General features: G+C 34.3%; 1 protein-coding gene across 4 annotated transcripts in view; it reads right to left on the reverse strand.

Moving 5' to 3' along the window:
* Window positions 1-1449: 1449 nt before the first annotated feature.
* Window positions 1450-27643, reverse strand: part of LOC106059023 (uncharacterized) — a 37345-nt gene continuing 11151 nt past the window's right edge. For 2 of the 4 annotated variants that reach the window (XM_056030063.1, XM_056030064.1), the window contains exons 4-10: window positions 24988-25138; window positions 23067-23228; window positions 17427-17533; window positions 16195-16397; window positions 14967-15191; window positions 6131-6272; window positions 1450-4607 (exon numbers count right to left, since the gene is read on the reverse strand). In XM_056030063.1, the coding sequence (XP_055886038.1) occupies window positions 4370-4607; window positions 6131-6272; window positions 14967-15191; window positions 16195-16397; window positions 17427-17533; window positions 23067-23228; window positions 24988-25138 (1228 nt within the window). In that variant the 3' untranslated portion in view covers window positions 1450-4369. The remainder of the gene's footprint in view (window positions 4608-6130; window positions 6273-14966; window positions 15192-16194; window positions 16398-17426; window positions 17534-23066; window positions 23229-24987; window positions 25139-27643) is intronic. The other 2 variants (XM_056030065.1, XM_056030066.1) reach the window with 2 other exon arrangements.

Genomic DNA, 27643 nt, shown 5'->3' on the forward strand with positions numbered 1-27643 from the left:
ATACCAACTATCACGATTTCTATATGCATTTTCATGATCCAAAAGAAAAACTGATAAAACGTGAAAAAGAATGCGGGGGGAAAATGTCTCCGCACTAAGAGTTATTATATACAATAGACATCACTGGATTTAGGGGAGGAGAGATAGAGATAAATGCCCGCTCATCGCTTCATCTCCACCACCATCCATTAAAGTTGACGGGTGATTTTTTTTCGGTATTGATAATTAAGCAATTTGTGTAATTAATAGTGACATAATATATAATAGGCCTAAATATTTTTCTAATATTAACACTTAATCTAAAGGATTGGTGGTGTAGGTGAATTAGTAAGCGGGGAATCAACCCTGAATCCTATGATGTATAGATTATGTAATGGGTATGTAATGTGATTTTTTCCCGCATTGTCATAATTATCTTTATTTTTTCGTTTTGTCAGCTTTTCTTTTGTATCAGGAAAATGCAGTTAAAATCGATATAGTTGGTATTTTGGTCACCAATAGCATGTGCCTGATTTACCGGTGCCTAAGTTTTGGGTGCCTAATTATCCGGTGCCTAAATTATCGGTGTCTAAAATTCCAGTGCCTAAATTTCAGACATCGTGATAATTCCAGTGAGGCTTCTGTCGTTTAATAGTATTGAGACTGAATACGTCAGAATATGGCAGCATAATCTATACTGTGTATTTAAGGACTGCATATGTTCATGTCCCATCTTATAGCCATTTCAAGACAAGCCTTGGATATATTAACAGAGGCATCTCTTTTCTTTTTGTTTATTGTTGTTTGATCAAGCAGACTTACAGTCAGACCTGGCCAGGGATTGAATGTTACTTTTGTACTTTTGACATTCTATAACTGTCTATTGAATCAACGAATTGTGTCAACCGAGTTTATTGAACAGACGAGACATTTATTTCCAGAGAAATTACAACATTGATTTTTATGGCCCCCTACAGGAGCTGAATGTAGCTTTGGGTCCCCTTTTATCAGAGTGTTCAATGCTTGCGGGGAACTACAATTATCTCAGTAGTGTGAACTGCGAAGTTGTGGATTTAATTCAATTAACATCGGCTTACGCCATGCTGATTTGTCATTTTGGCATTTAAAGTACTTCAAGTTAATTGCTTCAACTAAATTAAAGTGTTTTTATATACGGTAATATATATATATTTCTCTCTACATGGTTTTCTATCGTTACTTGTGCTAAAAGAAAAATTCCTTTTTTGTTAATTCGCATGTTTTAATGCAATATATTTTAAAAAAATGTTTTGTGTTGACAACATACCTCTATGGATTTTTATAAAGTATCGATTTTAAAAATCAAATAAAACAAATTTATTTCATAGACCAGTTGAGCTTAACAAAACAAGAAAATGTTCTAATATATTCACGTGTAAATAGATATGCGGCCAAATGGTGCTGTGTTTATAAAATAAAACAAAGATTCGCTTGTGAACTTTGAATACATATTTATTACTTGGTTGTGTACGTTTCAAGCAAATGTCAAATAATAATAATAATAATAATAATAATCTTTATTATCCGTAAGGAAATTTGTCTTACAATTTGTGCATTACACCAAGAAAGTAAAAGAAGTAAATGTTGATAAGAAATAAATGTTGGCACATTTCATGACTTTTTTTTTTTTGAATACATTAACTGAATTTCTCTTTCTCTCTCTCTCTCTTCTTTCTCATTTCACTCTTTCTCTTCTTATTTCACACACACTCTCTCTCTGTCTTACTCTCACGTCCAGTCTCTCTTTCCCTGAGCTTTCTAAATCTGTCTCTATCATTTTCTCTCTCTCTCTGATCTATTTATCTCTTTCTATCTCTATTGCATGTGTTTCTTTATCACTTCCACACTTAGTATGTCTCTCAAATTCTAACTAACAATTTGAAAAAGCAAAGAACTAAATGACTTATGTCGCCAAGACTGACAAAAAAAAAAAACCCAGTTCAAAGTGCATGCAGGACTTACAGTGTAAGTGTGTGTCTAACAAATATGTGTGTGTTCAGATGACTAGAGTAATACCCTTAGTAAAATCACTATATTTGGAAAACCTTCAGAATAGAAGACTTAAAAGTAAGTAGCAATTATACATAAAATATTGAACCATAACCTTCAGATACAAAGGTGAAATATAATAAAATACTCTGAAAGACACAAAGATAAAGGCACATTCCTCGTTCCCATATGCTAGGACAAATTTGTATAAATGCTCCTTCTTCCCTAGTGCTATTAGAGCATGGAATGGGTTGCCTGAGTCAGCCAAAAAAAATCAATGACTTGGCAGAAATTAAGTCATGTGTTAACATGCATAACTAGATGCATGACGCGTAGGACGAAATCATTTTCTTTTTTGAAGTAACGTCTGTATTTTTAAAGATAAGAGTGTATGTTTTTCTGATAGCTTATTATAGTCATCTGAAATCAAAGTGGATGCAGAGAATTAACAGCAACGATCTCAGTGTTGAAATGCTATTTAGTTAGTTGGCCTCAAGAGAAATTTTAATATATATATATATATATAAAGATAGATAGATAGATAGAAATAGCTAGCTATATAGATAGAGAGCCAGATAGATAGATATATAGATAGATAGATAGAAATAGCTAGCTATATAGATAGAGAGCTAGATAGATAGATATATAGATAGATAGATAGAAATAGCTAGCTATATAGATAGATAGATAGATAGATAGATAGATAGATAGATAGATAGATAGAAATAGCTAGCTATATAGATAGATATATAGATAGATATATAGAAATAGCTAGGTTTATAGATAGATAGATAGATAGATAGAAATAGCTAGCTTTATAGATAGATAGATAGATAGATAGATAGATAGATAGATAGATAGATAGATAGATAGATAGATAGATAGATAGATAGATAGATAGATAGATAGATAGATAGATAGATAGAAAGATGTACGCACACTTAAACTCATTCAAGAAATAAAGAGATTCAAATATACAAAATACGTTTTAAAAAAACAAAGCTTATATTGAGTGAAAATGCATCAATTATTTTGAATCAGGTATTAAGTTTTAGTACATCTAGAATCGAGACTAATAATAATAATAATAATAATAATAAACTTTATTATCCGTAAGGAAATTTGTCTTACAATTTGTGCATTACACCAAACAAAAAACATTATAACTATAAGAAACCAAAGTGTACATTCACACCAGACTCACTCATAATTTACATGTGAGCAATTCAAGCACTTTTAAAATGAGAAGGTTTTATTATAAAGTCTAACAAATCTGAATTGTTTGTTGTCATCGATAATGAATAAATTGTGCAACGTTTTAACTTGGTCCGAAAATCGAAAGTGGAAGAACTAACGAGCACAAAATGTGTACAGGACAGACAGAGCTGATAGAAGCTTTGTGACAAAATGTGTACAGGACAGACAGAGCTGATAGAAGCTTTGTGACAAAATGTGTACAGGACAGACAGAGCTGATAGAAGCTTTGTGACAAAATGTGTACAGGACAGACAGAGCTGATAGAAGCTTTGTGACAAAATGTGTACAGGACAGACAGAGCTGATAGAAGCTTTGTGACAAAATGTGTACAGGACAGACAGAGCTGATAGAAGCTTTGTGACAAAATGTGTACAGGACAGACAGAGCTGATAGAAGCTTTGTGACAAAATGTGTACAGGACAGACAGAGCTGATAGAAGCTTTGTGACAAAATGTGTACAGGACAGACGGAGTTGATAGAAGCTTTGTGACAAAATGTGTACAGGACAGACAGAGCTGATAGAAGCTTTGTGACAAAATGTGTACAGGACAGACAGAGCTGATAGAAGCTTTGTGACAAAATGTGTACAGGACAGACAGAGCTGATAGAAGCTTTGTGACAAAATGTGTTCAGGACAGACAGAGTTGATAGAATCTTTGTGACAAAATGTCTTGTATCTTTTGTTTGAACTATTCGCCACGCCTCTCCGCCCTAACCCCAACCTTAGTTCATTCAGAATACATTGCATCTTTATCACGTTAACAGAACCAAATTTGCATCCTGAGATTGTCTTAAGATACATCATCCATTCAAGACGTTTCCTTTATTTAAGACAATTGCTGTCATGATGACCTAGTAGACTGTTGAACTCCTACAGAGAGTAAATACAGTGCATATCACAAATAAAAAAAGTCAATACCTTTTTTTTCCCCCACAAGTATCAAATATGTAGGAAATAATGCACTTCATTCATTCTTGAAAGACAATGTGAAGCCAATAGGAAATGTGTAGCTCGTTCAAGCACATATACATCATCTTTGAACATGGAATGTTTGTTAGTATTGCACCTGTCTCTATTTAGAAACCTGACTTTCAGCTTGTCTTTTTAACGTTCTGTCATTTCAATCGGTGGCAAGGTTGTAAAGTACATCACAGGTTCAGGGGGAAGAGTAGGATTGGGCATGGGGCATGGGGCATTGGGCATGGGGATCAATACGATCGGAAGTATTGGGTTGTTATAAACTGGTTCCGGCCCATTTGGTCCACTCGCTGGGGCTGTTGGCGTTGTGACTAATTTGGATGTAACTTCACTTGTGTCCATAGTTGGAGATGCTCTTTGCACACTAATTAAAAAAAGAGAGTTATTAGTTGTAACAATTTAACAAGCTAATTGAAATTTAAAACCAACAATAGAAAAAAAAACTTTAAAAAACAAAGGTTATCTAATGGAGGAAACCGCTAAGTGCTGCCATTTATCTGAAAATTACGGGATTCATCTCCTTTTCAGCGATATAACACGAAATTAATTTATTAGTACTGAATGATTAACTAATTGTTTATTTTTTTATTCATTGATGTCTTGTCAGGTTTAATGAATAAGTGTGCAAAAGTATGTTCAAACTTTCTACCAGACAAACAAACAGACAGGTGGTCAGACAGAGTGAGTTGATATATAAGCTTTGTAATAAAGATTATTGTAGATGCATCTAGTAAATTACTTTAAAATCAATTAGTTAGGATCAGTCATTAGATTTGTAGTAGATCTAGACCAGCAACAATAAATTTGCGCGATTCATAATACTTTTACCAATTTGTTTAGCTCTATTTCATGCATTTAGCTTTCTCAATACGCTATAATGTTATCTTTTATCTGAACCAGTTGAGAAAATGGGATGGGGGGGGGGGGGGGGGAGAAAGAAAGGGATACCTGGGCGGATATTTACCATATTTTTTGAAAAATGATTTACAAAAAAAAAAAAAAAAAAAAAAAGGGAAAAAGACTTGAATTCCAACTTGTGGCTCTTGTTCGAAACAATGTGGTGAGGTACTTATGACTAGAGAACATTGTATAGTAATATATTTTTTGTTTCAATTTAGAGCTGCGACCTATAAAGATAACTAATTTAGCTCATACCATCACTTCAGTCAAGTACAATTTTTTTTTCCTTGTTCGAAATATCTAACAGAAATAATTAATAAGCAAATATTTAATTTACAAATTTTATTAGCTCTTATGTTGTCAGGTAAAAGAAATAATTGTTTAAAATTTCAGCTAGATCCGAGATGATAGAGTTGATAGAAGCTTTGTAATATTGTAAACATTCACACAGATTGTATATATTTCCATGTCCAGAAATTTCTCGTGGGAAAAATCATCTCTGAGGTACAGGTTCAGTTTTTTTTTTCTTGGGAGTCATTTTTTGCATTTTATTTTTGTTATTTTTATAATTGCTTCTAATAACTTGCCAACTCTTCATGGGTTTGAAAAGTAAAGTAGAAAACTGGAAGTTGGACAATGGGCTGACAAGTATTTCGAAAATGGCTCTAACAATATTCCTAGAATTTTGGGAAAAATAACTACCTAATTGGTCACCCAGTGAAAACTCTGGCTTAACCGTATAATCATCTTAAAATTAAATACTGCGCGCTCAGCGGGAATTCACCCACTCGATGTTTCTTTGTATCCAGCACAGAGTCGATAAATAAATAGTCGAATGTGAACTTTTGCGATCCGTTTTAGGTAGAAATCATCAGCTGGAACAGAGGAACTTGTAAGCTCACTAGAAAGCAACAATGATAGCAATAATAAAGCAAATTAAAAACAACAAATAAAAAAACAAACAACAATGACACCCTATCCACTTACCAACACTGTAATGTACACATACATGCTTCGTATTTTTTAGAGCATAGCAAACAGGAAACAACCACGATGACCAAGAAGATCACCAGAGCAGCAAGACACAGCCCAACGATCAGACCAATCCTCTCCTCATTTGTGTCTCTATCTAGTGATCAAATACAAACATGATTGCATGAGCAGCCTAACATTAGATACATTTACAATCACCTCTATAAATAGCTTGTATCGTGTATAGAACTAACATTATCAATTAGATTAACATAACATAACAAAATACCATAACATGTTTTTCTTAACAAGCATGTGAATAAGTACAATACAAAAGTGATTTTAAATAAGTATCGAAACAATTATCGTTACTAGTAAAGCGAACATGTGAAAAGTAATGATTATCTAAATTTATTTTTAACTTGCAATAATGGTACGCAGAATGTCATCGTATTTTTATAAAACTTAAAAGACCGTTAGAATCTAGATACTGAGATCTTTTTAGTTGGTTTAGCACATTGGTAACCATAGTAAACAAAGAAATGAAATTGTAAAATGTAACTCTCTAAATGTAGGTGAAACAAACTTATTTCTAATTCAATTTTTTTTCCAGACGAAAGTGGGAAACATTTAGTTGTGGCATTATGTAGATCTACACTTGACAAAAAAATGTTATTTGGCATTTAAGTTGTACAGAAGTGAAATAAAGTTTCTTGTTGTAATTTAACATTTATTGATGACCTATTCGTGACATGTTTGATATTCTTTAATGAGAAAGTAAACTATGGCCATGTAATCAATACATACCATTCTTTCTATCAGGCTCAGGGGAGAGCACAAGTAGAAAATAGGCACAAAAGACGTAAGAAAAATGTAAACAGACCCTCGGGACAATGAATTTGTCCGCATTAGATATAAAAAATATCCAGGTCGCAAATGGGTCGTAGCCATGTTAAACACTATACTCATCATTAATCTTCGGAATTAAAGACATTGCTCTTATTGTTATATCCCGTATGGGAGACGAACGTATGCCAAAGGCAGTCTTTTTTTGGTGAGCTAAAAGGTGGTCGACGTAACAGAGGCGCCCTACGAAAACGTTTCAAAGACCAGTTTAGGCGTCAACTTTCCTTGGCTGACATAGAAGAGAGCAGCTAGTTGCATGCGGCCTCAGAACAAGACAGCTGGAAGCCACTCACGAAGGCGGCGAGATACACATTTGAGACCAAAAGAAAACCCGCTGCCGAGGACAAACGCAGACGGCGAAAAGAAAATCTAAATATACCACCTGCGAACAATGGTTATGCTTGCTTTATGGTGGCAAAATATGTAGGTCACTTCTGGGGCTGCGCAGCCACGGGAAAAACTGCATTCCTCACTAATCTTCGGACTCGAAGACAAGCCTTCTTATTATCACCCTATATTCTAAATGCCAAATCTTATTTTTTAAAAAGTCTTTCTCTTTCTCTTGATACCACATGTGTAAACTTTTCCTAATAATGGAAGATATAGCACCTTTTTTGTAATAGTGATGTCAAAGTTTAGCTATGAACTAAATACACAGCGGATACTACCTTGTCTGAACTTTGTTTCAAAGCAAATATTTAATACTCAGCACACAAAAGATCCAGTTGGTGATTTCTTCTCTGATTTTTTCAGGTGTCTCGGCCTAAAGAAGCCATTAACTAAATGCATCTGTAAACTTAGCGGTAAATATAAATTGATTATAAAAATGATTATCCTCGAATTCATGGACAAACCCTTTGATTTACCTTCTTGTTTAATGATATTGGCTCTTACGCCTCTCTCCTTCCTTGAACTAGAGAGGAGACAGACAATTAGATAGATAGATAGATAGATAGATAGATAGATAGATAGAAAGATAGATAGATCATTATCAAAGCTTTTGCACCCCGCTAAACATCGTAATATACACAGATATTAAAGCAATCTACTTATATGATACTATGATAGTATGATAGTAGTTTCTTGACTGCTACATCCATACTTTCATCTCATTCATATATATTTGTTAGTAAGAAAATCTCATTTCTTAGAGTAAAATAAACCTAGTTTAATATTCCCTTAAAAGTAAACCTAGTTGAATATATTCTCCTGAAAGTAAACCTAGTTGAATATATTCTCCTGAAAGTAAACCTAGTTGAATATATTCTCCTAAAAGTAAACCTAGTTGAATATATTCTCCTGAAAGTAAACCTAGTTGAATATATTCTCCTAAAAGTAAACCTAGTTGAAAATATTACATTGAAAGTAAACCTAGTTGAATATATTCTCCTGAAAGTAAACCTAGTTGAATATATTCTCCTGAAAGTAAACCTAGTTGAATATATTCTCCTGAAAGTAAACCTAGTTGAATATATTCTCCTAAAAGTAAACCTAGTTGAATATATTACATTCAAAGTAAACTTAGGTGAATATATTACATTGAAAGTAAACCTAGTTGAATATATTACATTGAAAGTAAACCTAGTTGAATATATTCCACTGAAAGTTAACCTAGTTGAATATATTACATTGAAAGTAAACCTAGTTGAATATATTCCACTGAAAGTAAACCTAGTTGAATATATTACATTGAAAGTAAACCTAGTTGAATATATTACATTGAAAGTAAACCTAGTTGAATATATTACATTGAAAGTAAACCTAGTTGAATATATTACATTGAAAGTAAACCTAGTTGAATATATTACATTGAAAGTAATCCTAGTTGAATATATTCCACTGAAAGTAAACCTAGTTGAATATATTACACTGAAAGTAAACCTAGTTGAATATATTCCACTGAAAGTAAACCTAGTTGAATATATTCCACTGAAAGTAAACCTAGTTGAATATATTACATTGAAAGTAAACCTAGTTGAATATATTACATTGAAAGTAAACCTAGTTGAATATATTACACTGAAAGTAAACCTAGTTGAATATATTACATTGAAAGTAAACCTAGTTGAATATATTACATTGAAAGTAAACCTAGTTGAATATATTACATTGAAAGTAAACCTAGTTGAATATATTACACTGAAAGTAAACCTAGTTGAATATATTCCACTGAAAGTAAACCTAGTTGAATATATTCCACTGAAAGTAAACCTAGTTGAATATATTACATTGAAAGTAAACCTAGTTGAATATATTACATTGAAAGTAAACCTAGTTGATTATATTCCATTGAAAGTAAACCTAGTTGAATATATTCCACTGAAAGTAAACCTAGTTGAATATATTACATTGAAAGTAAACCTAGTTGAATATATTACACTGAAAGTAAACCTAGTTGAATATATTCCACTGAAAGTAAACCTAGTTGAATATATTCCACTGAAAGTAAACCTAGTTTAATATATTACATTGAAAGTAAACCTAGTTGAATATATTACATTGAAAGTAAACCTAGTTGAATATATTACATTGAAAGTAAACCTAGTTGAATATATTCCACTGAAAGTAAACCTAGTTGAATATATTACACTGAAAGTAAACCTAGTTGAATATATTCCACTGAAAGTAAACCTAGTTGAATATATTACATTGAAAGTAAACCTAGTTGAATATATTACACTGAAAGTAAACCTAGTTGAATATATTCCACTGAAAGTAAACCTAGTTGAATATATTCCACTGAAAGTAAACCTAGTTTAATATATTACATTGAAAGTAAACCTAGTTGAATATATTACATTGAAAGTAAACCTAGTTTAATATATTACATTGAAAGTAAACCTAGTTGAATATATTCCACTGAAAGTAAACCTAGTTGAATATATTCCACTGAAAGTAAACCTAGTTGAATATATTCCACTGAAAGTAAACCTAGTTGAATATATTCCACTGAAAGTAAACCTAGTTGAATATATTACATTGAAAGTAAACCTAGTTGAATATATTACATTGAAAGTAAACCTAGTTGAATATATTACATTGAAAGTAAACCTAGTTGAATATATTACATTGAAAGTAATCCTAGTTGAATATATTCCACTGAAAGTAAACCTAGTTGAATATATTACACTGAAAGTAAACCTAGTTGAATATATTCCACTGAAAGTAAACCTAGTTGAATATATTCCACTGAAAGTAAACCTAGTTGAATATATTACATTGAAAGTAAACCTAGTTGAATATATTACATTGAAAGTAAACCTAGTTGAATATATTACACTGAAAGTAAACCTAGTTGAATATATTCCACTGAAAGTAAACCTAGTTGAATATATTGCATTGAAAGTAAACCTAGTTGAATATATTACACTGAAAGTAAACCTAGTTGAATATATTCCACTGAAAGTAAACCTAGTTGAATATATTCCACTGAAAGTAAACCTAGTTGAATATATTCTACTGAAAGTAAACCTAGTTGAATATATTACATTGAAAGTAAACCTAGTTGAATATATTACATTGAAAGTAAACCTAGTTGAATATATTACATTGAAAGTAAACCTAGTTGAATATATTACACTGAAAGTAAACCTAGTTGAATATATTCCACTGAAAGTAAACCTAGTTGAATATATTCCACTGAAAGTAAACCTAGTTGAATATATTACATTGAAAGTAAACCTAGTTGAATATATTACATTGAAAGTAAACCTAGTTGATTATATTCCATTGAAAGTAAACCTAGTTGAATATATTCCACTGAAAGTAAACCTAGTTGAATATATTACATTGAAAGTAAACCTAGTTGAATATATTACACTGAAAGTAAACCTAGTTGAATATATTCCACTGAAAGTAAACCTAGTTGAATATATTCCACTGAAAGTAAACCTAGTTTAATATATTACATTGAAAGTAAACCTAGTTGAATATATTACATTGAAAGTAAACCTAGTTGAATATATTACATTGAAAGTAAACCTAGTTGAATACATTACATTGAAAGTAAACCTAGTTGAATATATTACATTGAAAGTAATCCTAGTTGAATATATTCCACTGAAAGTAAACCTAGTTGAATATATTACACTGAAAGTAAACCTAGTTGAATATATTCCACTGAAAGTAAACCTAGTTGAATATATTACATTGAAAGTAAACCTAGTTGAATATATTACACTGAAAGTAAACCTAGTTGAATATATTCCACTGAAAGTAAACCTAGTTGAATATATTCCACTGAAAGTAAACCTAGTTTAATATATTACATTGAAAGTAAACCTAGTTGAATATATTACATTGAAAGTAAACCTAGTTTAATATATTACATTGAAAGTAAACCTAGTTGAATATATTCCACTGAAAGTAAACCTAGTTGAATATATTACATTGAAAGTAAACCTAGTTGAATATATTACATTGAAAGTAAACCTAGTTGAATATATTACATTGAAAGTAAACCTAGTTGAATATATTACATTGAAAGTAATCCTAGTTGAATATATTCCACTGAAAGTAAACCTAGTTGAATATATTACACTGAAAGTAAACCTAGTTGAATATATTCCACTGAAAGTAAACCTAGTTGAATATATTCCACTGAAAGTAAACCTAGTTGAATATATTACATTGAAAGTAAACCTAGTTGAATATATTACATTGAAAGTAAACCTAGTTGAATATATTACACTGAAAGTAAACCTAGTTGAATATATTACATTGAAAGTAAACCTAGTTGAATATATTCCACTGAAAGTAAACCTAGTTTAATATATTACATTGAAAGTAAACCTAGTTGAATATATTACATTGAAAGTAAACCTAGTTGAATATATTACATTGAAAGTAAACCTAGTTTAATATATTCCACTGAAAGTAAACCTAGTTGAATATATTCCACTGAAAGTAAACCTAGTTGAATATATTACATTGAAAGTAAACCTAGTTGAATATATTCCACTGAAAGTAAACCTAGTTGAATATATTACATTGAAAGTAAACCTAGTTGAATATATTACATTGAAAGTAAACCTAGTTGAATATATTACATTGAAAGTAAACCTAGTTGAATATATTACATTGAAAGTAAACCTAGTTGAATATATTACATTGAAAGTAATCCTAGTTGAATATATTCCACTGAAAGTAAACCTAGTTGAATATATTACACTGAAAGTAAACCTAGTTGAATATATTCCACTGAAAGTAAACCTAGTTGAATATATTCCACTGAAAGTAAACCTAGTTGAATATATTACATTGAAAGTAAACCTAGTTGAATATATTACATTGAAAGTAAACCTAGTTGAATATATTACACTGAAAGTAAACCTAGTTGAATATATTACATTGAAAGTAAACCTAGTTGAATATATTACATTGAAAGTAAACCTAGTTGAATATATTACATTGAAAGTAAACCTAGTTGAATATATTACACTGAAAGTAAACCTAGTTGAATATATTCCACTGAAAGTAAACCTAGTTGAATATATTCCACTGAAAGTAAACCTAGTTGAATATATTACATTGAAAGTAAACCTAGTTGAATATATTACATTGAAAGTAAACCTAGTTGATTATATTCCATTGAAAGTAAACCTAGTTGAATATATTCCACTGAAAGTAAACCTAGTTGAATATATTACATTGAAAGTAAACCTAGTTGAATATATTACACTGAAAGTAAACCTAGTTGAATATATTCCACTGAAAGTAAACCTAGTTGAATATATTCCACTGAAAGTAAACCTAGTTTAATATATTACATTGAAAGTAAACCTAGTTGAATATATTACATTGAAAGTAAACCTAGTTGAATATATTACATTGAAAGTAAACCTAGTTGAATATATTACATTGAAAGTAAACCTAGTTGAATATATTACATTGAAAGTAAACCTAGTTGAATATATAACATTGAAAGTAAACCTAGTTGAATATATTACATTGAAAGTAAACCTAGTTGAATATATTACATTGAAAGTAAACCTAGTTGAATATATTACATTGAAAGTAAACCTAGGTGAATATACATCCAAGAGACTCTGTCAATGTGTAAGTATTTTATACAAAATAGCAGCATAGCAGTTGAGAAAAAAAAACATTGTCGTTTATCTTCATCTCATTTTGGGCATGCTTTTTGAAATGGCCATTCAATGCTCACTTTTAACTTTATTTCCTACCAAATTAGGAAATTAAGTCACTATATAATTGATAGTATAGTATTGATGGTGTAGTATTGATAGTCACTATATAATTGATAGTATTACTATTATTATTAGTATTACTATTATTAGTACTACAATTACATATATTCTCAGGGCGTCCTGTTTTTGTAGACATGCTGAAGAGGGACATTGTTTGGTTTAAGAGCCCAGCAAACACAATTCCTGTATGGAAATCTCTACTAAAAAGAAACAATGTCAAAGTCTCCATTGGGATTTCGATCTCGAACCCCTGGCAGTTGGTCTGTTAAGGACATTCAAATTCTTGCTCCACGTAAAGTGATTTCCTTTGTTGTGTTATTACATCAATCAAGCGAACATTCATTTTAATTGTATCGGTCAATGTCATGAGTCAGAGAATCATCTACTTGAATCAGTGAATTATATGCTGGGTAGAAAAACTTGATCCTCAAAGTCAGGATAAAAACCTATAATAAAAGAAATAAAACGGTAAGACATATCCAAGAATGTTTGCAATACAAATGAAACAGTAAGAGTAAAATGTCAAATGTTGCTAACCTTGTTTATATATTGGAATCGCTCTGTTTTAATCTTACAATCAGGAGGGATGAGTGCCAACTAAATGATAAATCAGAAAATTAAGTCGCAAGTGAATGAACACATCCACTTTAGAGATTGACTATGTACATGGCCTTAAAAGTTCTAATCACGTATAATCCACTTCTGAAAAAGACAGATAAAATCCATTAAAACTTGCTGGGTTTTTTTTGTCAGGTGGACTCAGTAACGAAACATTGTGATCACTTACCTAGCCTGTGATCTTGGAAACTCTTGTGTGCCAAAAAAATACTCCGGAGGCAAACAAAAATTATTTGGCCGAAAATGTTTTCTAGCAAGAAATCGGGACACGTCATATCAATTATAGTACGGAATTAATTAGGCATTAAAAATGTGCAATAATGTTGGATGCTGTGTTTAGTAAATGAGTTAGTTATTACAAGGTTAAAGATATCAAACTAGACAACTTGTCTCAAGGCTAAATATTTCAGTGCTTTAGGTGTGTAACAGAATTGAATTTACAAGTAACGCGACGTGATATTGACATATAAGATATAGTCTCTTCAAATATGTAAATGAAATTTTGCACGTAGATATGGATTTCTAGCATTTAAAATGTTAGTATTTTACTCGCATTAAAGTGAAATACAGCAAGAAGTCCTATTAATTTTCCACTTTACACTTGATGGTTAAATGGTTAGCGCTTGGCTTTCAAACCTAGGGTTTTTGAGTTCGTGTCTCTGTAAAGACTAAATTATAGTACCCATCTTTTTTTGTAATTAAAGTAGATACAGTATTCTAATTAAAACTAGCTTAGATAAGTCAGATAGAGAAAGCCATAGTATTAGTTGTTTCATACATCACACATATTGGTTGCTTCGGATATAGTATAAGCATTAATGCAAGCGTTATAGCAAAAGCGTTAATCCTAGTTGTCTCAGTCATAATACACGCTTACATACTGGTCGTGCTAGATCAAGACCAATCCTCATAGAAGGCCTGAACACTGACCTGCGACGTCATAACCTGTGGGCAGTGGAGACCATCATTTTTAATACCAGGTCACAGGTCTCTACGACGTGGCAACGAGCTATTGGTCTCCACTGCCTACAGGTTGCGACAACAAATGGTCTTGGTTAGATACATAGGTTATATGGCTACATCTGCCAGATGTGCTGGGTAGAGAGGAGAATGAATACCTGCCGTTTGGGACGCTGTCGTTAATGTAGTGCTTAATATGCCAGATGGTGTTGACGTTGAAACAGTTGTAGTTTCAGACGTTGTAGTTGCTGTAGCAGGGGTTGTATCAGTCGTTGAAAATGCTGTAGGTGTTGTGGTTATTGTAAGTTGTAATGTCGAAGTTGATGTCGAAGGTGATGTCGTAGGTGATGTCGAAGGGGATGTCGTAGGAGATGTTGTCTCTACTGTAGAAAAAATGTAGAGTAAATTTGCTTCAACAGCTCAGAAATAGCTTCGAAAGATTGCTCAAATATTTAATTCCGCACAAATATTTTATTCATGTTGGTGGCTGGAGGTTAAAGCACAGCTCTGGACCGATTAGCCTCGACTTTGAACGAAGGATTTTAAACTTCCTTATTCTGAGGTCGTCTATGAGACCAAAACACTGCAAGCCGCTCTGCTGGTGGTTACAACTACTGACAGACGGCCATCAACTGACCTACTCTTGTTTTAATATTTTCTGAAGAATGCAATAACTAGTACAGAACCCGAACAAAAAGTTGTTTATTTAAGAAGCCCTTGCAAGCAAATTAATAAAAAAAAAAGAAAGAAAATATTAGTACAGTATGAGGAAAAGACTGAAACTAACTAGATCTAAAGAATAAAAAACCCCACAAGCACCCAGATTACGCAATACAAGTTTCAAATAGAAAATAATGAAGGAAAATGATGGGGCCCAAAAAACATCCGACAAAAGTTGGAAGAATTCCGAGTGTCAGGTAAGATGTGACTATGCTAATTGTTACTAAAAATCCGTTTCTTTTTCTTTTTCATAGCATTTATATTATTATTATTATTTGTTTATATTATTACTATATTTCTTATATTATTAGTATAGCTATTGCTGCATTCTTAGGCTCTGGCATGGCAATGATTCGGAGTAACAGTGTTTCTTGTGAAACCCTTTAAATTTTACTTAACAATACTATCACGTAGAAAGTATATTACGTAGAAAGTATATCACGTAGAAAGTATATTACGTAGAAAGTATATCACGTAGAAAGTATATCACGTAGAAAGTATATTACGTAGAAAGTATATCACGTAGAAAGTATATCACGTAGAAAGTATATTACGAAGGCAATTTAATATTCTGGGCGCCTAAGATTTCTTTCATGTTCTTAATCACCCACCCACCCCCTTTCTTTTTCCCGGTGATATCCAAATATTATAGGACTATTTAATTACTTGTAGATGTAGTGCTTGTTGACTCGGTTGTTGTAATCGAAGCACTTGTTGATTCGGGTGTTGTAGATGTAGCACTTGTTGATTCGGGTGTTGTAGATGTAGCGCTTGTTGATTCGGGTGTTGTAGATGCTGAAGCTGGCACTGTTGTGGCTACACTTGGTGACGCTGTTGTGAATGTCAAGGTCACTGGCACTTCGTCAACTCTGAACAAAAAAAATTACTTGACACTTTACTGTTCCATTCTGAAATGGTTAGACTGCAAGTAACCTATCCCATAATTAAAGCAGTCCTGTCTAATCCAGAAATGTTTTTTGATGATTTGAATATGTTTAGCAGGAGTATTAATTCTAGAATCAAATAGTGGAATGAGTCTGTACATAAACCAGTGAAGCGTGTGAAGCAATAGTGCAGTTCATAAGTCTCCATCTCTTAAACTAAACAAGCAAAATGCAAAAAAAAAATACTTTAAAAAAACAAAGCTTTTATTAAATGTAGTTTTATCAATATGATTGGATCAGTCATGTAGTTAAATTTTTAATAGTTCTAGACTATCAGTGCGATTAGAAATATTTTTACCACTTAAGCGCAATTTCATACTTTTAGCTTTCTCAATACGCTATAATCTCATCACTTGTCTGGACCTGTTGGTAAGAGGTAAGGGAGAGAAAGAACGGAGGGAGGGGGTATCTGGATGATCGCTTTTTATTATTTAAAAAAGGAAAAAGTGAGCCTCCTGACTTCGAACTCGGGGGCTAAAGCCTCCTCAGCATCCTCAAGGCAATACGGTAAACACTGTGCTAATTCAACTAATACCCCCTTATCAGTCAAATACAATTTCTTTCCCTTGAGATACCAAACAAATAAATTAATTATCAATAATTAATCAATTAATTTGTTTATTTTTTAAAATATTTATTCGTGTGTTGACATGTAACAAAAATAATTGTGCAAAATTTCAGCTTGATCCGAGATTGGGTGTGCGAGAAATAACACGTACAAACATTTGACCAGACAGACAGACAGACAGACAGACAAGGTCAATTAATATAAAATAAAAAAAAATAAAAAAAAAACAACTGTACGAACAAACCTACAGTAGAAAAGCTTTTGATTTCAAACAAAGACATACCGTTACTGGTTCATTGTTTCACGACTAAGAGGCTTACCGAATCGCACTGTATATTGGAAATAGTATGGAATATATGTAACACGAGTTTATAATTTCAACTTACCTATATATTAGCTTATTAGGATCGACATCCCCCAAATAAAACATTTTATTTGTATTGGATGCTTCGTGCAGATAACACGTGGCCCCATCTCCTTTGAAGAAGCCAGCCTTTTAGTTGACAGAGAAACATACAAGTGTATGAGACAGCGCTAAAAGAATTCAATAATAAATGTGTAAATTTGGTTTACCCGTTAGTGTCCTTGCTTAAAGGGAAACTCCGATGGTTTTTCAAATTTGAGTTATCGACATATTTAAATTCTGCGTAAAAAGTTATAATAGTAAACATTTTACCATTTGTTACTTAAATTGCTTAGAAACATTTATATTTAATAAATTAGTCAGTAAATTCTTGACATCTAAAAAAAAACGGGGTTCTATGAGATTTTGTTTTAAGCTAGTTCATACGTCACTTCCATCAACAATACTGAAAGAGAAACTAGATTGGACCAATGGTATCGCTTCATTCTTACAGTAGCTGTTAGGCTGTTAAGCTTAGTGACGGCCTAGTCCAGAGCTATGATACAGTTATATATATGTATAGATAGATCTAAAGCATTAGGATAATCAACTCGACAAAAAGAGTAACATTTTCATCTAAGCCTCTCTCTATCCCAAGAAATGTGTCTGACTGATTCGAACAAACTGGTCAGTGTAAGGCTAGTCGAGACTACGTGTGGTCGGTCATGACAAGACAACCAAGCGATAGTGTTTGTTGTGTGTTGTGTGGTCTGGCGAGACAATACAGACTGCCGTGGTTAGTCAAGCATGTAAATCTATAATTTTAATACGCATCTTTTTTCTTTGCTTACAATATCCTAGATCTAACTGCATAGACCAAGATATATTTCTTTTACGAGAGTGTAAACTTTGCTGTATGGTCTCCTGTTATACAATAAGTCAATATATTAAAACACATTTGTGACGTCACATAGAAACCCGGTGAAAGTCTGACTGTTTTGGATGCGCAGGAAAATTACGTCAGAAAAACATCAATTACTAAGTTATTATTGCAAAGAAAAAAAAAGAATCATATATTCATTATCTGTAAATCAAAACACATATTATGTCAAATGTTCAATTTCGGTATAAGAATTCCCCTTTAAGTGCACCGTTTTTGAGAACGTTTTTCTTGTAACAAGTTCATGTTTTTTTCAGAGTACCAATGTCGCACTACAGAGTGAGTTGACAATGCAGACCAATCCCAACACCAGGGGCGTAACTAGGGATTTGGGGGCCCGGGGGGATTGACCTCTTTGGGGGCCCCTTACATTTCGACATTCGACATATGACAGGGAATAATGTACGCAAAAATATATACGCCCCAAATCCAATTGGTTCAGTATATCAGTAAACTTAACAAAAAGTAATCAAGACTCTTTTAATGAATAATACCTTTATTTATTAGTTAAATAATGCACAAGTGACAAATCTAAATTGATATCGCTTCACGTCGTGCATTCTGTGCAGCAAAGACATCTATAATATCAACTACATCGATACTTTCTAGTATTTGTGACTTCACTGACATTAAAGCCATGATAAACCTTTCTTGTGTCATTGTGCTCCTGAGATAGCTTTTGATGAACTTGAGCTTTGAGAATGATCTTTCACATGACGTAATAGAAGTGGCCTGAGTTAGCAGTATTCGGAGGAGGTTGCAAAGTTTGAGAACACGTAATTACCATATGAAGCCTGTTTCCTCAATATGTCTATTGGTGGTTGTATTACTGGTTTGTTGATGAAAAGTGCTCGTGCATCAATGACATCATTGAAAAAGCGATTTGCCATTTATTTCATCATACAAACAGGAAAAGTAGCACAGTTTGTCATAAGCGGGTCTTCATCTAACAGGTGTCTTGGTTCAAGAAGAAACCCAAAGGTATCCATTTTCTTTCCAACCTCTGAAATCTGCTCTTCATCTCCATATGAAATCTGTCCAGCACTTCTGTCGCAACACGTTTGAATTGCAGTTCTATTGACAGTCCTACATTATAACTCAACTTCCCATCAAGTCTTTTCTTTCTTCTGGTTGTTTTGATTACAGGGAATCCATAGTATTCACTACCTTCTTTTGCTTTTTCGATGGATTGGGTTTTTGTCAGTTTCTCATCATTTTGCAGAAAGCATGAAAGGGTACTAATTTCTTTAGCAGCTTGCCGTATATGCAGTCCAGACTTTTGTAGTTTCTTCTGAACTATATTAATTAGGCGCAAGAGCTTTGACCAGAATTCAAGATAGGCAAAAAATTCTTAATTTTCCACTGCATGAAGAAGATTCTGTGCTAATATTATATTGTATTACGTCGTTGTTGGTTGTTTATGTTTTGTGCGCAAGAAAAAGGATTCAGGAAATACAAAAGTGGGAAAGATCCATATCTCGTTATGCTCGAGTATAGAAATACTCCGATAAGTGGACTGCCGTATTCACCATCACAACTGCTAACGAGTAGAAGACTAAGGGAATCATTCCAACTGATCCCAAACTATTGAAACCATCGGTAGCTGAAAATGCAGAAACATTACTCAACGAACGACAGATGAAAAGCAAAGTGAAATACAATGCAAAAGCAAGACTACCTAAAGATTATACTGTCGGAGAGTTCGTCTAGGTCAAACATGGCAGAAAGCAGTTGTCATAAAAAAAACATTCAGCACCCAGATCTTACATCATAAAGACAAACGGAAAAAAATACAGAAGAAATCAACGCTTTTTGAATAAGAGTTTCGATGAAGACATCTCTGGGTACTATGATACCGATGAAGACAATGAACTGCAAACTGTTGGAACAAACGAAACAGACAGTTATAGACCAACGTCTAGAGAACTTTTTGTGCCAGTCAAGAAAACCAGAAGTGGACGAATTGTTAAAGTTCCTAGTAGACAGGGCCGGCCTTAGGCCACTGCAGCCTATGCGGTGTCAGTAGGCCCCGCGCTTTCATAGGCCCCGCGCTAATTCTAAGAGTACATTATTAAATTAAACCATTATAATGTATATAAAATAACAGGGTTTTCGTGACCTCCTGATTTTCCAGGGCCTCCAGGAAATCTCATGAAAGACAAAATATACGATAAAGTCCTGAACTTTTTTTGAATTTATTCAAATCTCCTGAAGAATAGACGAAATTGAAATTTTGGGGTGCCTATAAATAAAAAGTGGCATTGCGAGCTTTCATTTGATATAAATTAGGCCTATTTTCTAATTAAAAAAAAAAATTGACATTATGCTCATCCCTACCCAGACTAGGCCCCGCGCGATCCGTTTCGCATAGGGCCCCGCAAATGCTAGGGCGGCCCTGCTAGTAGATATCACTTTTAAGAACTTTAAAAGGAAGGGTGTGATAATAACTTCAAAAGGAATGATGTGCTAATATTAAATGATATTACATCATTGTTTGTTGTTTATTTTTTGTGCGAAAGCAAAAGGATTAGATGGAAATAAAAATAGAGTTTCCATTGGATTGAGGAACGATGAATAGAAGGGTAATAACTCGAGTGTGAAGTTGAATTCTGAAATTATAGAAGGTACACTCGAATAATGGACTATTCTAGCATTATTAAGAATAACTTTTGGATCTGTTATACTCGATTCTGTAAATTTTGATTCCAGGTTAATTAGTGTAGCCATAAAATACTCGACATTTAGATCTATTATTAGTAAAGGTAACAAGATACCTGGAATTCGCTGTATATCATGCAGTTTTATTCGTGGCAACAAAGTTTAAAATGTAAAACTAACTTTAAAAAAAACTTTGATCTCTGTGGGAAAATTTTTTTTTTAAATGTCAACAAAGTCAACGTTGAACGTACTGATAGACCTAGATCTAGGTTTAGTCTTTGTGATAAATTTAATCCATAAATGTTGAAAAAAAAAAAGACACCCGTTGACACTATTTGTCAATCAAATATATTAATTTATGTATTTACAATAAATTTCGGACACCCATTTGGGGGCCCCCCCTAGGTGGGGGCCCGGGGGGATTTTAAAATTCTCCTCCCCCCCATCCCCCCCCCCCCTTAGTTACGCCACTGCCCAACACCCAGATGTTTTCGCGTGTTTTCAAACCAGTTACAGTGGGGAATCATGCATTCATACAGATATGTTTATGTGTGCAGATGACAGTGTCGACAGCGGAGTCAAAACTTTTCTTGCTAAGTAGAAGCTGACTGGGCAATGATCTGTCCTGAATGTTCCTTTCCGGTCTTGTTTCTTCCAGTCTAGCTGCCACCACTCACCGGGTCTATTTTGTAAAGTGTCTAGGACAATCTAGGGGGGGGGGGGTATGATCAGTTGTTGTTGGCCTCCTTCAGTCGTAGAGCGACTATACATCATCTCGAACACTTTTTCATGTGACTTTGAAGCCCTATTTTGGAGGTACACCTCCGTCCACAAATATCGCAGGTTAAGGTGGATTTCGGTTTTGTGGTAGAGGAGCTGGCCATTTTCGTATGACACGCTTTTTTTCCAGAGCTGAGGCCCATGATTTTTTCCACTGCCCATAGCTTTCTTGGTCACCGTCTTTCTACTTCTAGTGCGGTCTAGGGCTATATCTTCCCAATGGTCAGTATCAATGTTTACTGTTTTGAGGTCCCGTTTTTTATACCATAATAGCAACAAAAAAATATATATATTCACTCTCGTGCTGAAAAATAAGCAAAATTGTTCTCTAATCGAAATACTTCATTTACATAGGTATTCTGTACACCAGTTAAAACAAGAACCTACTATTCATAGATGGGCTTCAATTTGTGAAAATCTCCATAAATGTATTGTATCAGTCCAGTAAATCGCACCCACATTGTACAGAAGGTGCAAACTATCTAGAGATGCAATGTTTTAGGGAGACCAAAGTTCTGCCCAAGTGAAACAAGAAGGGAAACAAAGCCTACACTGAACATAAACTGGCGAAAGAGACACGCCTTTAACCTGTGGGAAAAGTGTAATGTCGGCTTTAGCCGTTTTATCATTGTCGGTTGACCTGAAGAGACACTTGAAAGCTGTTTTGAAGTTGGTACTGTTAGGGCGAAGAGATATTAATAGAAAAAAAGTACATTATTTCTTTCAGACCTTGTATAGGGCAGATGATAAATCTCAGTTTCAATGAGGAAAAGAGGGTGTCATGTAGCCAGCACAACGGCAAACCAACTTTACTTTCCCCAACTGATGTCAGCTACCCATTAGAGATGAGTGGACTGAGGGTCGCCCTAAAAATCCTGAAATTCAAAATCCTAATCGAGCCTGAGACATTTCGGCTGTGAAACGAAGCGCCTAACTGCTCAGCCGCCAGCTGCCTATCTGTCGAGATAACTGAGTGGAACTTTCATCGTAAATGAGCGTAAGCACGAGATTGAAAGACAGTGTGTGTGTGTGTGTGTGTTTATCTTTGTATCCTTTATGGTGCATCGCTTGTCATCTCGGACTCAATTCGAGTTCAGTTTGGCAATATCTTTATTATAGACCTCTTAAAACCCTTTTTTTTTTCTATTACAGTTCACATTTGCCGCCACAACTAAATGTCCTTATTACCCTGCTGACCTCTGATTGAAATGATTCATTGTACACTTGTGGTTAAATAATGAACTATATCGATTTCCTTTAGTTCTACCATTAATCTTAGTATGAAAACTATGTCTAAAATGTTACCTTTGTGGACATTGTTATACCCTCTGCATAAATCCCATCTATATCTTTATAAAATACGTAATTTGTGAGGTCTTCAAAATAAGACCATCCAATAGTATCATAGTTGAAACTGACCAAACTCTGGACACCGTCTGTTGTGATGACCAACTGAAAAGTGTTCTTCTGTTGAATACAAAGAGTAAACAAATGTGGTCTAAAGGAGGTCAAGGTCATTTTCTTTGTTGTTTTTATAGAATGTCTCAGTTGCCTTGTAAAGAGAATTTGTTCAAGATATGTTCTTTCACCAATCCATTTTATATCGTTTACTAAATACAAAGTTGATATCACAATGAAGACAATTTATTTTGGCATCGATATTTAATTTGGCATCGATGTTTAATTTGGCATCGATATTTCACCTCCCGCAGGACGACGGGGAATGGCAGCGTGTAGGAACCCGAGACCGTTGCGACGACCGAACGATAGTCCAGAGCGTACGACCAGGCAGCCAGCCTTTCACCTGGATGGGCCAGCAAGTGTCCACATTGCTGTATGACATTGTTATCTATCTTATGGATTCAAGAAGGGATTAATTTTATGTATGTAAGCAGGTCTTTAGTCAACAATAAAAAAAAAATTAAATCGAGCTATACTCATAATCATATTTTCTATGTCAAACCGAAACCAATCGTCATAGTAGGCCTGTGACGTGGCAGCCTGAGGTCAGTTGAGGTCATAGCTCGTTGTCAGCCCCACTATGACTATATGTCTCGGTCAAACCCACCATAGTCCAAAATAGTTCAATAGCAACTTCTATAAAATGTTATTTAATATCCTCTTAGATTCGTAATATCTAGGTGGCTGCACATTCAATGTCTGCTTCTCTATGCTTACGCTTCCCATTCAAGTACACCTTGTAGATTATCACCAATAAACATGAAAACAATATGCTTACAAATATAGTATTACTTCTGCTCCACCACAGTCCTCGTGGAATCTGCGAATCGGATGAAGAATGTAGAATGTGGAGCATAGCTGAATTTTAGGTTATGGAAAGATCCGATGCAATACTTTAGACAATTATTTGGATGCCTGCGAGCAGTGATTGCACTAAAACTAATTTGAAATCTTATTTCTTGTCTCAAACGATGTCTACCTGATGAAATGTGATTTCATCTCTAAATAATTCTTCGGCTCCATGTGTCATACTAGGAAAATGCATTACGTAAAATCCTCCAAATAGCCAAACTTTATATTTTCATGGCAAAACTTCTTGTGAAACTAATAGTGATAAAGAATAAAGAAACTAGTGTTAGTTAAGTTTTTATGATTGTATAGTGGTGTAAAAAAAACAACTTCTATGAATAGATCACATTTAGGGCTTAGAAGAATGTTGATAATATCGTAGTTCTGAGAATGACATATTTTCAAATCTGTTGTTGATTTGATTGATAATTACATATTAAATATTTCCATACAGTTTACTGTCTAAAGATATATGTGCATGTTTTCATTGCTTTTATTTAGCGCATCTGTCATGCTATTGGCATGCTCATTTGACCATGGTCCAATCTCTTTTGTTGGCCAGTGACGGGAGCTGGTATCAGGGAAAAGGTTTCGATCCTGTCTTTAGGTGCTCAGCAAACAAAACTATGCTCAAGATTCGAACCCCATGTAGGAGACTGAACCGTGGTCAAGCGACTTTGGTTTCTCAACCACATATATCATATTTATTTGTGAATATCATTTTGTGACCCGAGGAAAGAAAATGTTACAACACAAAAATTAGTTTGATATTAGCTTCATTAAGAAGTCTGCATAACAATAGTAAATAGATGCTTTCTTTGTCCATAATTTAAAAACAACATATCAGAACCTGAAAATGAAACAAATATTATAACTAAATAGTTTATTAAATAGAAAGTTCTTTATCCTGGCTTACTTTAAAATCATTTTCATAACCATAATGTTCCGTTCCCACGTCGTACCACGTGACAATCAGTGCATACTTCGGTGTGAAAGTAGGTGAAAAGTTCGAGAAATTCCTGCCCAGTGTGGCCAACGTCTCCATTTCAGAGGGCTTGGATGTCAATCTGGAAATACCAGAAAGAAATAATTTTTCTTAATCAGTGGCTCATGTGCAAGATGCAGACTGCATCGGATAACAATGATTTTACGGGGATAAATCAATTGTATACTTATATTTTTTATTTGTCACGAAAGTGTGTCACACTTCACTATTTGCCCACCTATCCCCTTCTTAATTTGTGTTCCCTGCGCTATTAGAAGAAATTCTGCGTTGTAGACGCCAGAAGAAGGAATTCTGAAGCTTAAAATGCAGGGTTCTAGAGCAGTGCCATGGGCTAAGCTCTCGCAGAGACCTGATTGAGTGGAAGAAGAGAGCAGAGGGAGAGGAGAAAAATAGGAAGAGAAAAAGGCAGAGGAGAGAGGAAGATGATAGGTTATATAGAGGGGAGGAGAAAAACAGAAAAGAGAGAGAGAGAGAGAGAGAGAGAGAGAGAAAAGGAAGACAGATGAAGAAAGAGAGTGAGAGGTAGAGAAAAAAGATATGGGGGGAGAGAGGATGATAGAGAAGGGAGAAAGAGGGGAGATAGAGAGAAAAGAGAAGAGGGGAGAGAGAAGATGAAAGAAGGGAAAAAGAGAGGTGGAGAGAAAAGAGAAGAGGCGAGAAAGAGGAGGATAGAGAAGAGATAAATAGAGAGAGGGAAAGAGAGGAGAAAGAGGGAAGAGAGAGGAAGATAGAGTAGGTAGAAATAAAGAGAGGGAGAGAAAAGACAAGAGGGGAGAGAAGAGGAAGATATATTAAGGAGAAATAGAGAGAGGGAGAGAATGGAGAAAAAGGGGAGAGAAGAGGGAGAGAAAAGAGAAAGAAAAGAGAAAGAGGGGAGAGAGAGGAGGAGAGAGAAGGGAGAAATATGGGAGAGAGAGGAGAAGAGAGAAAGGAAAAAACAGAGAGGGAAAGAAAGGAGAAAGAGGGGAGAGAGAGGAAGATGTAGAAAGAGAAATAGAAAGTGGGAGAGAATGGAGAAAGAGGGGAGAGAAGAGGAGAGAGAAGAGAAAAAGAGAGAGAGAAAAGAGAAAGATGGGAGTGAAAGGAGGAGAGAGGAGAAACAGAGAGGGAGAGAAAGGAGAAAGAGGGGAGAGAGAGGAGGAGAGAGAAGGGAGAAACAGAGAGAGGGAGAGAAATGAGAAAGAGGTGAGAAAGAGGAAGATATATTAAGGAGAAATAGAGAGAGGGAGAGAATGGAGAAAGAGGGGAGAGAAGAGGAGAGAAAGGAGAAAGAGAGGGAGAGAATGGAGAAAGAAAGGAGAGAGAAGAGGATGGAGAAGGGAGAAATAGAGAGAGGGAGAGAAAAGAGAAAGAGGGGAGAGAGAGGAGGAGAGAGAAGGGAGAAATAAAGAATGAGGGAGAGAAAGAGGGGAGAGAGAGGAGGATAGAGAAGAGAGAGAGAGAGAGAGGGAGAGAAATGGAAAAGGAAGATGGAGGAGAAAGAGTTGAGAGAGATATGCATTTTGAAAGAGGGATTCTTTTTTTGGTTGGAGGGGAGTGAATCGAAGGGGTGACAACTAAGACTTATTGCACCATGTGACAATATTCAAGTTCAAGTAACTGCCATGATCTCGATAAACATGCAGTCAAAATGCAAAACAAATTGAATGTAGTACGTATTGACAATATCGAGCACTGTGAATGTTGTCTACCTCCTACAATAATAGTGCAAAGGACTTCCCTTAAACCTATAAGGCCATATAGCTAACGATATGAGGTAAGACTTAATAGTTTTGAATAAGACGAAGGAGTGTTGTAGGTAGTACAAAGATACGGACTTCTTTCAAGCTATTTATGTTTCAAATATGCTACATATGCCAGTTAAAAAGTTCCTATATACTTTTTGTATTGGTAGACGGTAGCACGAAACAAAATTTGAAAGAGAAGAGAAATTAATATCGATCTTCCATATAAAAATACACTAAGGACCAAACTTACACTGTAAAGAACTGATCAAGTAGCACTGGCGGATACAGGGAGGGGGGGGAAGGTGGGGAGGGGCGATAGCCTCCCCCCACTAGGCCTTCCCGACCCCCCCCCCCCCATCCCCCCCCCCATCCCCCATCATAAACTTTGGAGTTGGGGGACGGTCCAATTTATTTGTAGAAATCACAGCTTTTTAACAGAATAAACTAAATATAATTAAAACTTGTTATTTCTATTTTAACCAATAATTATATTATGTCGTTTCCCTGTTAGCCGATGAGGTAGGGGTTGGGGAGGGGCAATATACTACTGCCCTTCCCACCTAAACCCTTTAAGTGAAGTTTACTGGGCGTTAGTGTTAGGGTTTGAAAAAAATCGCCCCCCCCCCACTCCAAAGTTATGGATCCGCTAGTGTATAGTAGGAGCCCTATATGTTAGGTAAAATGTGTACACATGCTCCTTCTTCACTAGTGCTATTAGAGCATGGAATGGGTTGCCTGAGCCAGCCAGGAAAACCAGACACTTGGCAGAATTTAAGTCATTGATTAACATGTATGACTACATGCATGACGCGTAGGACGTAATCATCTTCTTTTTTTGA

This window comes from Biomphalaria glabrata, chromosome 5, assembly GCF_947242115.1.
Source record: "Biomphalaria glabrata chromosome 5, xgBioGlab47.1, whole genome shotgun sequence".
Lineage (NCBI taxonomy): Eukaryota > Metazoa > Mollusca > Gastropoda > Planorbidae > Biomphalaria > Biomphalaria glabrata.